Source organism: Haliotis rufescens, unplaced genomic scaffold (genome assembly GCF_023055435.1).
Source record: "Haliotis rufescens isolate VD_foot unplaced genomic scaffold, xgHalRufe1.0.p SCAF_47, whole genome shotgun sequence".
In the NCBI taxonomy this organism is placed as follows: domain Eukaryota; kingdom Metazoa; phylum Mollusca; class Gastropoda; order Lepetellida; family Haliotidae; genus Haliotis; species Haliotis rufescens.
Genome location: NW_025964190.1, coordinates 1,332,371 through 1,343,990, shown reverse-complemented (window position 1 = coordinate 1,343,990; position 11,620 = coordinate 1,332,371). Strand labels below are relative to the sequence as shown.

Genomic DNA, 11,620 nt, shown 5'->3' with positions numbered 1-11,620 from the left:
TGCATCGGTTTCACACACTAAAGTAACTACATAGTGCGTCGGTTTCACACACTGAAGTAACTACACAGTGCGTCGGTTTCACACACTAAAGTAACTACACAGTGCGTCGGTTTCACACACTGAAGTAACTACACAGTGCGTCGGTTTCACACAGTAAGTAACTACACAGTGGGTCGGTTTCACACACAAAAGTAGCTACACAGTGCGTCGGTTTCACACAGTAAGTAACTACACAGTGCGTCGGTTTCACACAGTAAGTAACTACACAGTGCGTCGGTTTCACACAGTAAGTAACTACACAGTGCATCGGTTTCACACAGTAAGTAACTACACAGTGCGTCGGTTTCACACACCAAAGTAACTACACAGTGCGTCGGTTTCACACAGTAAGTAACTACACAGTGCGTCGGTTTCACACAGTAAAGTAACTACACAGTGCGTCGGTTTCACACACTAAAGTAACTACACAGTGCGTCGGTTTCACACAGTAAAGTAACTACACAGTGCGTCTGTTTCACACACTAAAGTAACTACACAGTGCGTCGGTTTCACACAGTATGTAACTACACAGCGCGTCGGTTTCACACAGTATGTAACTACACAGTGCGTCGGTTTCACACACTAAAGTAACTACACAGTGCGTCGGTTTCACACAGTATGTAACTACACAGTGCGTCGGTTTCACACACTGAAGTAACTACACAGTGCGTCGGTTTCACACAGTATGTTACTACACAGTGGATCGGTTTCACACAGTATGTAACTACACAGTGCATCGGTTTCACACACTAAAGTAACTACAAAGTGCATCGGTTTCACACACTAAAGTAACTACACAGTGCGTCGGTTTCACACACTGAAGTAACTACACAGTGCGTCGGTTTCACACACAAAAGTAACTACACAGTGCGTCGGTTTCACACACTAAAGTAACTACGCAGTGCGTCGGTTTCACACACTGAAGTAACTACACAGTGCGTCGGTTTCACACAGTAAGTAACTACACAGTGCGTCGGTTTCACACACAAAAGTAGCTACACAGTGCTTCGGTTTCACACAGTAAGTAACTACACAGTGCGTCGGTTTCACACAGTAAGTAACTACACAGTGCGTCGGTTTCACACAGTAAGTAACAACACAGTGCGTCGGTTTCACACAGTAAGTAACTACACAGTGCGTCGGTTTCACACACCAAAGTAACTACACAGTGCGTCGGTTTCACACAGTATGTAACTACACAGTGCATCGGTTTCACACACTAAAGTAACTACACAGTGCGTCGGTTTCACACACTAAAGTAACTACACAGTGCGTCTGTTTCACACACTAAAGTAACTACACAGTGCGTCGGTTTCACACACTAAAGTAACTACACAGTGCGTCGGTTTCACACACTAAAGTAACTACACAGTGCGTCTGTTTTACACACTGAAGTAACTACACAGTGCGTCTGTTTCACACAGTATGTTACTACACAGTGGATCGGTTTCACACAGTATGTAACTACACAGTGCATCGGTTTCACACACTAAAGTAACTACACAGTGCATCGGTTTCACACACTAAAGTAACTACACAGTGCGTCGGTTTCACACACTGAAGTAACTACACAGTGCGTCGGTTTCACACAGTATGTAACTACACAGTGCGTCGGTTTCACACACTAAAGTAACTACACAGTGCGTCGGTTTCACACACTGAAGTAACTACACAGTGCGTCGGTTTCACACAGTAAGTAACTACACAGTGCGTCGGTTTCACACACAAAAGTAGCTACACAGTGCTTCGGTTTCACACAGTAAGTAACTACACAGTGCGTCGGTTTCACACAGTAAGTAACTACACAGTGCGTCGGTTTCACACAGTAAGTAACTACACAGTGCGTCGGTTTCACACACCAAAGTAACTACACAGTGCGTCGGTTTCACACAGTAAGTAACTACACAGTGCGTCGGTTTCACACAGTAAAGTAACTACACAGTGCATCGGTTTCACACACTGAAGTAACTACACAGTGCGTCGGTTTCACACAGTAAAGTAACTACACAGTGCGTCGGTTTCACACACTAAAGTAACTACACAGTGCGTCGGTTTCACACAGTATCTAACTACACAGTGCTTCGGTTTCACACAGTATGTAACTACACAGTGCGTCGGTTTCACACACTGAAGTAACTACACAGTGCGTCGGTTTCACACAGTAAGTAACTACACAGTGCGTCGGTTTCACACACTGAAGTAACTACACAGTGCGTCGGTTTCACACAGTATGTAACTACACAGTGCGTCGGTTTCACACACTGAAGTAACTACACAGTGCGTCGGTTTCACACAGTAAGTAACTACACAGTGCGTCGGTTTCACACACTGAAGTAACTACACAGTGCGTCGGTTTCACACACTGAAGTAACTACACAGTGCGTCGGTTTCACACACTGAAGTAACTACACAGTGCGTCGGTTTCACACACTAAAGTAACTACACAGTGCGTCGGTTTCACACACTAAAGTAACTACACAGTGCGTCGGTTTCACACACTAAAGTAACTACGCAGTGCGTCGGTTTCACACACTGAAGTAACTACACAGTGCGTCGGTTTCACACACTGAAGTAACTACACAGTGCGTCGGTTTCACACACTAATGTAACTACACAGTGCGTCGGTTTCACACACTGAAGTAACTACACAGTGCGTCGGTTTCACACAGTAAGTAACTACACAGTGCGTCGGTTTCACACACTGAAGTAACTACACAGTGCGTCGGTTTCACACACTAAAGTAACTACACAGTGCGTCGGTTTCACACACTGAAGTAACTACACAGTGCGTCGGTTTCACACACTAAAGTAACTACACAGTGCGTCGGTTTCACACACTAAAGTAACTACACAGTGCGTCGGTTTCACACACTAAAGTAACTACACAGTGCGTCGGTTTCACACACTGAAGTAACTACACAGTGCGTCGGTTTCACACACTGAAGTAACTACACAGTGCGTCCGTTTCACACACAAAAGTAACTACACAGTGCGTCGGTTTCACACACTGAAGTAACTACACAGTGCGTCGGTTTCACACAGTAAGTAACTACACAGTGCGTCGGTTTCACACACTGAAGTAACTACACAGTGCGTCGGTTTCACACACTAAAGTAACTACACAGTGCGTCGGTTTCACACACTGAAGTAACTACACAGTGCGTCGGTTTCACACACTGAAGTAACTACACAGTGCGTCGGTTTCACACACTAAAGTAACTACACAGTGCGTCGGTTTCACACACTGAAGTAACTACACAGTGCGTCGGTTTCACACACTGAAGTAACTACAGAGTGCGTCGGTTTCACACAGTAAGTAACTACACAGTGCGTCGGTTTCACACACTGAAGTAACTACACAGTGCGTCGGTTTCACACACTAAAGTAACTACACAGTGCGTCGGTTTCACACACTGAAGTAACTACACAGTGCGTCGGTTTCACACACTGAAGTAACTACACAGTGCGTCGGTTTCACACACTAAAGTAACTACACAGTGCGTGTGGGCTCAACGGGTTTTTACTCCTCCGGCGTGATATATACTCTTCAAATATAAGAAACCCAAAGCCAGATTTGTGTGAGGTAGAAAAATACATTTATACGAGGAACCGTGGAATTGCTAACACCAGATTAATCGACCAAAAGACATTACACAAGCCAATGGAATCATTGCCTGTTTAAAATAATATTGGTGTTTACATGTTTTATTAATAAACTGATCGCCAACGTGGTCGATACGTGGTAGAGCGTCCACCCGGAGAGTGGAAGGTCCGGGGTTCGATCCCCGGCCGCGTCATAGCAAAAGACGTTAAAAGATGGTACTTGTTGTTTCCCTGCCTGGTCCTCGACATTTAGGGAATAAAAGAAGGGCTGGTCGGCTTGGAGTCAGTATACTGTGTCTGAGTTGGCCCACTGAGATCGACACGTGTCCGGCCTAGAACAAGCAGACACACATATAAGTGCAATAATCTTGGACGCGACGTTAAACCCCATTTCACCTCACCTCTCAAAGAATTGTTCATTAAACAAACCAACAGGTTCAGTCCGGTGAAGAATGATCCCCGGTCGCGTCAGACCAAATGACGTGAAATGATGGTATTTGTCAGTATACTGTGTTTGAGTCGGGTATTCATGTTAAAGTGCGGCATGGTATCTCAGTGGGCTATTCAATCGGCATTAGCCTGGACTTAATAATAATAATAATAAGTGCATTTATAATGCGCCAGATTCCATTCTCCGAGTGGATGCTCATAGAGCTACACTATTATTACCCCGGTCAATGGATCAGTGAGCACTCGATATTCATTCTCAGCTCCCTGGGTAGTATACAACCCAAGCTGCCCGAGAGGCGCTAGAAGGTTAACAGCCACTTACCATCTCATCTTACCGGGTACCCACTTACTTGTGCAATCAGCCACACACACACACACACACACGTACATGCATGTCACTATATATGCGCAATAATCTTAAACGCGACGTAAAACCCCATTTCACCCCACCTATCCATAAACTGTGGCATGTACTTAATCGTGTCTATTTATTCCCTACACTTCAAGTGGATTTGGGCAACCGGCAACCTCGCGAGATTAGCAAAATCGATATGTTTTTTGTATACCCGTTTAGGGAAGTTAGATCACAAGCTGAGCTAATCTGTGACATAGCAACCACACTCACACAACTGTTAAAAACAGCAACACAACTTCCTGGTCAACCCGCCCCTGTTTACCCGCTGCGAAGATAAAGCAGCTGTGCGTCAGCTCGTCAGCCATGTGGGGGATACAAGACGTGACAGGTACAAATGATATTCATTGCATTCGCACAGCCACTTGTGTGAGCTTAATGTGGACACGGCGATTACTTGCACGATCTCTGACTAAAGGCTTTGAAAATAGTCACAACAGTGAGTGTTTTGTGTCGGCGCCCTCAGCAATAGTCTAGCTTTATGACGGAGGTCTGTAAATAATCGGGTCTGGACTAGACAATCCAGTGATTGACATCATGAGCATCGATCCACGCAATTTGGATCGATGACATGCATCAACCAAGTCAGCGAACCTGACCACCCGATCCCATTAGTCGCCTTTTACGGCAAGCATATTCGCCTTTTACGGCAAGCATGGGTTGCTGAAGACCTATTCTACCCCGGATCTTCGCGGATCCACAACAGTGAGTGAGTGAGTGAGCGTGCGTGCGTATGTGCGTGCGTGCGTGCGTGTGTGCGTGATTGAATGAGTGCGCGAGCAAGGTTTAACGCCGCTTTGAACACTGTTTTAGTTATTTCGAGGCGTGTCAACTTAATGTGGGAGGAAAGCCCGAAGTGATGCAGGTCTCAGACGTTGACCACCTCGGTGAAACCCACGAGCACGGGTATGGTACTGACAAACCTAGAGGGGCTGGTCGGGTAGCCTAGTGGTTAAAGCGTTCGCTCGTCACGCCGAAGACCCGGGTTCGATTCCCGACATTGGTACAATGTGTGAAGCCCATTTCTGGTGTCCCCCGCCGTGATATTGCTGGAATATTGCTAAAAGCGGCGTTAAACATACTCACTCACTCACTCACTCACTTGATGTTTTCGACATGTCTACCATAAACCATTTTAAAGCTTTACTAAGGTACTGGGTGTTGTAAGAGTTATTAAACAACGGGAGATCAAGAGTCGTATCGTGCTCTTTGAAATAGAGCTGACGTTGAATAGATATCATTCAGTCATCGGTTGGAGTTTAAAGTTTACGGAACGTCCGCCAGTGTTATAAATAGAACAGCACATAAAGTGACACGGACACTGTGGCATGTTGTGTTCAGCTACCTTTATCGGGAACACGTTCAGGTAGATTTCACGTGTGTCTACTCAAAGAAGCAAAGAAGTGTGTCTAGTCACTTAACATGGGAGGGAAACTATCAACCCCTGGGCGATACAGAGAGGGCACAGCTGCTGATGACTCGCATCCACCTGTTCGGCCGCCATCCAAGTCCAGGAAGAAGCTTCTACCGGCCTCATTTGAAGACATAGATAGCTTTTCACTGAAGGTAGAGTCTAAAACGTTATTTATGTATCAAACTAATATTGGATATATAAATCACAGACAATATTTAGTATTTGACCATGCAAAGGATTCAGCTGTGACGTGTATGTTAATCTCTAATATTTAATCAATGTATACTATATGTAAACAGTATCACGTATGTTCTAAATATACACATTTCCGTGCGCCGCTGGCTGTACATGTACATATACGTCTTATATGTTATATCGCGAGTAGAGGTAATTTAGGTCAATGGATATGTCCATGCATCAGTAGTTATGTGGTAGAAAGTAGACGCGACATATGTATTGCACACGGTGACCTACGCCGATATCGTGGGTTGTGGGTGTAGGTTTTTCATGATATATGCTGACTCATCAGTGTGTTGTTTTTTGGAAATACGCAATAGAGGTTCCTACTTTCGGTTGTCGCAATGATTTGATGGTTCATTGTCATCCTGGATAAACGCGTGGTTAGTCCGAGCGGATTCGTTACATTCAGATCACGTCACACTTTGGGATGACATGCTCGCTTAGAAATGTGTCGAGATATGTCACCTTGACCTGATGCAGGTAACACATGGTTGTAACGGATCAATTCACCTGTGAAGTGGCGGCTGTGCGGGGACGCGTTAATGTCAACACTGAGACACCCAACAGGTGCGATCATGTCTGTTTGTTTGTTGCTTAACGCCGCACTCAGCAATATACCCAGAATATGTACGTAAAATAATTAATGGTGAAACCATCAAGCAAGCACTCAGCAATATTCCAGCTATATGACGGCGGTCTTTAAATAATCAGGTCTGGACCAGACAATCCGGTGATGGACACCATGAGCATCGATCCACGTAATTGGGATACGATGACATGCTTCAACCAAGTCAGCGAGTCTGACCACCCGATCCCGTTAGTCGCCTCTTACGACAAGCATAGTCGCCTTTTACAACAAGCATGGCTTGCTGTAGACCTATTCTACCCAGCATCTTTATAATCACCACAATCGCATCCTGTTATCATACCGGGAAAAAGGATATACAACAACAGTCCATGGGAATAACTAACGGCCTACCAGGAATTACGGTTTGTCTTTCCCGTGGGAATCCGTATAATCCGTATGTCCGAGGTTTGAGTCTTTTTCTCTCTTTCTTACCAACAATCACATTTACAGGACACGTGTCAAGATCCCATCTCTAAGCACCTACAAAATTTCCTGTATCAGTAACCCAAAACAAATGTATCCCTACGTAACATTAAACAAGCGGCAGCAATATCTAATTACTATATAAGTTAAATTTGTTTGCCGCAAAAAAATAGTTTTAATGAAACAAATAATGACAAATCATGAAGCTATCAATTAATGTTAATATTTATAAAGCGACCTTGACCAACTTATAACAATTCAACCCCGTGTCTATTTATTAAGAGGGGGCAGGGTGGCCCAGTCGTCTAATGTGTCGCGATTAGCTGTGAAGAGTTGCGTCCCTTGGGTACGCCAGAAACCTATGATTGTGGGTTCGAATCCCGGTTCGCCCCGATTATGTTTCTTGGTTTGTCAGCACCACACCCGTGCTCGTTGGTTTCACCTAAGTGGTAAACGTCTAAGACCTGCATCACTCAGGGCTTTCCTCCCACATTAAGCTGACACGTCGTGATATAACTGGAATACTGTTAAAAGCGGCGTTAAACCCAACTCACTCACTTTTATATTAAGACAAATTGTAATGAATATTTGTATGATCGCTGTAACATATAACAATAACGACCGTTAAACTTAACTGTAATAACAAATGCAGCTTAAATTAACAATCAATAGGTAATTACACTACAGCATAGGGGACACAATTTAATGATAACTGTATTCACAGGCACCTGTTTCCGCATGCGTGTCGGTGACGAAACTCGCCCAATATCTGATGCAGTCGGCCAAGAATGACATGGACAAGGTTCGAGCTTTCTACAGATGGATCGCAGAGAATATCAGGTACACTTGCAGGAACACACAATGCCATTATGAATTGGTCAAATGTAACAAATGTTTCTTTGTAAAGTGTGGGTTCCAATCCCGAATGGGACACTACCAAAAAAAATATTAGAATCTGTACTGTACTAAGAAAGAGCTATCCAAAATAAAATATTTGTAGCACACTTGCAGGTGTTTGAAGTTACCCCGACATTCATACCCGAGCAAGTTAATTCATCAAGGTTTTTCACGGTGGTAAGGTGAAATGTGCATTCCACGAAATAGGGAAATCTTGTACAAAAATCATTCATTTCGCAGAATTTAAAGAAAATAAGTGATTGAGTTGGAGAAGGGCCAAAAAGAATTAAAAATTAGGTTGAATTTTATCTGTTGAGAATCGATAACTCAGTTTACACCTGCACCGGGTCTTGTACACGTCTTGAGATGAGTGTCTTATCTGAGGGGTTGACCTCCACCGATAGCACTAAATATATTGAGTGCTTTTCATATGTTTTATAATGTGATGGAATAAACATAATGTTAGACGGTGTTGTTAGTGTTGTAAAACAATTCCACTGAGCTCATGGCGTGTTTGTACTAAGAGTGTCTCCCCGGAAAGCGGAAGGTCGGTGGTTCGATTCCCGTCGCTCTATACCAAAAGACTATCGCTCGGCATTAAGGGGATAAAACAAGGATGTGTTGTCCCCGACTCTGTATATTGTATCTGAGGGTAGTATCCATGTTAAAACCGGCATTTGTCCTGACTAGTACAATCAGCCACCGCACCCCACCCCACCCACCCCACCCAACCCCTCCCACACACACATACACACGCTAACGCACCCACACACATGCCCGTCGCTATATGAGTATCTTCAGTCAGGGACTACCTAGGACCATACACTCACTCCCCCACTCCATCACTCACTTTGTTTTAGCTACGACGCCTTTGGTGTACGCCTGAAGACATACGGACGCCAGGACGCCGAACGTGTGCTACAAAGACGACAGGGCGTCTGTGAAGGATACGCCAACTTGTTCCTGTCTCTCTGCAGGTTAGTACAGATATAACACTGTACACTGTACACTGTACACATATACCATCTGAAGATAAATTACATATTCTATGCAAATCATTCACAGGATTGGGAGAGTGGTTATAACACAATTACTTATGTTTGTAAAAGTTAACAACTTCGTAAAAGACAGAAACTTGGTGATAACAAAACGTGCGTGTCTCAGCATCTCGGCAACGAAACTCTGTACAGATGAAGATGAGGTTAAATGGGGCTCACCGTCGCGTTCAAGATTAGTGCACTGACACAGCGACGTCCACGCATTGGGCTATTGCCAACAGCGACGTGAAATATATTTATAACTACCTCTATCTCAATATATGCCGGTTTTGAAAAAAATGCATCCTTTTTTATATTTTCAGTGAAGTAGGAATCCCCTGTAAGATGGTGATAGGTTTCAGCAAGGGCCGCAGCTACAACCCCGACATTGGCTTCACGCCGGAAACAGAAACAGCGCATGCGTGGAACATCGTGTACGTCAATGGACAGTGGCTCCCTCTGGACGTGACCTGGGGAGCTGGCAGCGTCGATGAACACAACCGATTCCAGAAGCGTTATGAAGACATGCACTTCCTGACAAATCCCAAGGACTTTGCAGTGAAACACTTTCCCTATATGGATAACGACATGGACAAAAGCAAGGTGTTCCAGTTGCTGAAACGACCCCTCTCACTTGAGGAGTTTAACAAAAACGCAATGGTCGACACCGCAGGAACAACATGGGGCTTTGTGTCGACTTATAAACATCACACAATTGACGTGGAGAAAAAGTGTATTATTACGTTTAAAACACGTCGTATGGATCTACAAAACATATCTTGCCATCTGAAAGACAAATCTTCAACAGAATACGAGCGATACGTTGTTTTACGAAAGACAGGTAAAAACAGGTTTAAAATGGAGGTGACACCGCCAAGGATAGGGAAGTACGACCTGAGACTTTTCGGTAAAGCACTTGATTCGACTGAAGTTGGCCATTCACAAATAATCACTTATAAGATAAACTGCAAATCAGTATATGACAAGGTGCATTCACACCCTGTTCATGCTGGGTTATGGGGAGTGAAGAGAGACGTTGACGTGGCGAAGTATGGCTTTGCGTCCTCAGTGAGGTCAAAGGACGTTATAGTGAGTACAAATGGAACATTCAAACTGAGATTAAAGACACAAAGAAATCCCAAAGCAATATTTCGACTGGAGGACGCAGACAAAAAGGACCTCAGTCAACATATTTGTCCATACTTGGGACGTGGGTTTGTAGAAGTTACTGGAAACTTACCAAAGGAAGGAGTTTATAAACTCATTCTGCACAGCAACAGTGGAGATGGTCAGAGGGAGTACGATCACCTGGGCGAGTGGATGATTAAATGTGATAGTCCGTCCTCAAAACCCTCAACATATCCCAGTCAGGACACACTTTGGGGTGCTCGGACAGAAGCCACCCAGTACGGATTTCTTGACGATATATTCTCCAAGAGCGTGTTCTCAACCAGCAATGGTGAACTGCAACTGCAGTTGAAGACAAGCAAGTTTGTAACAACATCCGTGAAACTGTACCAACGAGAGTCAAAGTTGGAGAAGCATGTGTTCGACTATTACAACGGCAACACGTTGGTTATTAAAGCAAGGTTACCCAAAGCTGGGTTTTACAAGTTGTCTCTGTTTGCTAAACATGAAGACAAGAAAACGTCTCAGTCCCTTGACCTGGTGGCTGACTTCCTTGTTGAAAGTAAATCGGATGCAAAAAACATGAAGCCTTTTCCAGTGGTCTACACACATGCAAAGACTTACGGATGTACCCTAATGGAACCATTACATGGGTCTTTAGCAGCCAATCAAAATGTTCGTCTCAGACTGCGATCGAAGACTCTGAAGCGAGTAATGGTCAACAATGATGTCCATGAAAAGAAGTCAGGAGATGTGTTTGACATCACTTTTGAGGCACCAGGGAGGGGGTCTGTGGGAGTCTTTGGGACCCCGGATCTGGAAGGAGCCAAGTTTGATGGACTCTACGAGTACACCGTTAGTTGATGCACGTGACACAGTGGTCCATACGTCTTCCTGTCCTTCAGACGTCCCTACATGTGACATCACATTCATATAAACTTCCAGGAAGAAGAAAGAGAAACTTTGGTTTTCGCTGAAATAAAACAAATAAGAAATGAGGATTTGAGAGTGATCTATTTGATACGGGGGTTGGGGGGGGGGGGGGGGGGGGCAGTCGCTATGCAGAGGTGCGTCCCTTGGGTACGCCAGAAACCTATGTTTGTGGGTTCGAATCCCGGTTCGCCCCGATTATGTTTCAAGGTTTGTCAGCACCATACCCGTGCTCGTGGGTTTCACCGAAGTGGTAAACGTCTGAGACCTGCATTACTTCGGGCTTTCCTCTCACATTAAGCTTAAACTGTAAAAAGCCTCAGCTACGTCCCAATAAGACACTGATTTTCAGTTTATCTGAAGATTATTTTGATAATGCTAACAATCATCACAGTAGTTGTTCCAGATTCACGATTGAG

General features: G+C 44.4%; 1 protein-coding gene across 1 annotated transcript; it reads left to right on the top strand.

The window, feature by feature from the left end:
* Nucleotides 1–5,607: 5,607 nt before the first annotated feature.
* On the top strand, nt 5,608–11,272 carry LOC124151292 (kyphoscoliosis peptidase-like). Its single transcript, XM_046523689.2, has 4 exons — nt 5,608–6,070; nt 7,934–8,049; nt 8,967–9,083; nt 9,467–11,272. Exons 1-4 carry the CDS (start codon nt 5,927–5,929, stop codon nt 11,133–11,135), a joined length of 2,046 nt encoding a protein of 681 aa, XP_046379645.2. The 5' UTR covers nt 5,608–5,926; the 3' UTR covers nt 11,136–11,272.
* Nucleotides 11,273–11,620: the final 348 nt, after the last annotated feature.

What these genes read in the sequence shown, in the direction of transcription:
- LOC124151292 (XM_046523689.2), top strand. Translation starts at nt 5,927, where the DNA reads ATGGGAGGGAAACTATCAACCCCTGGGCGATACAGAGAGGGCACAGCT. An exon ending in TGGATCGCAGAGAATATCAG is followed by an intron (nt 8,050 to 8,966) that starts GTACACTTGCAG and finishes ACTTTGTTTTAG; the next exon opens with CTACGACGCCTTTGGTGTAC. An exon ending in TTGTTCCTGTCTCTCTGCAG is followed by an intron (nt 9,084 to 9,466) that starts GTTAGTACAGAT and finishes TTATATTTTCAG; the next exon opens with TGAAGTAGGAATCCCCTGTA.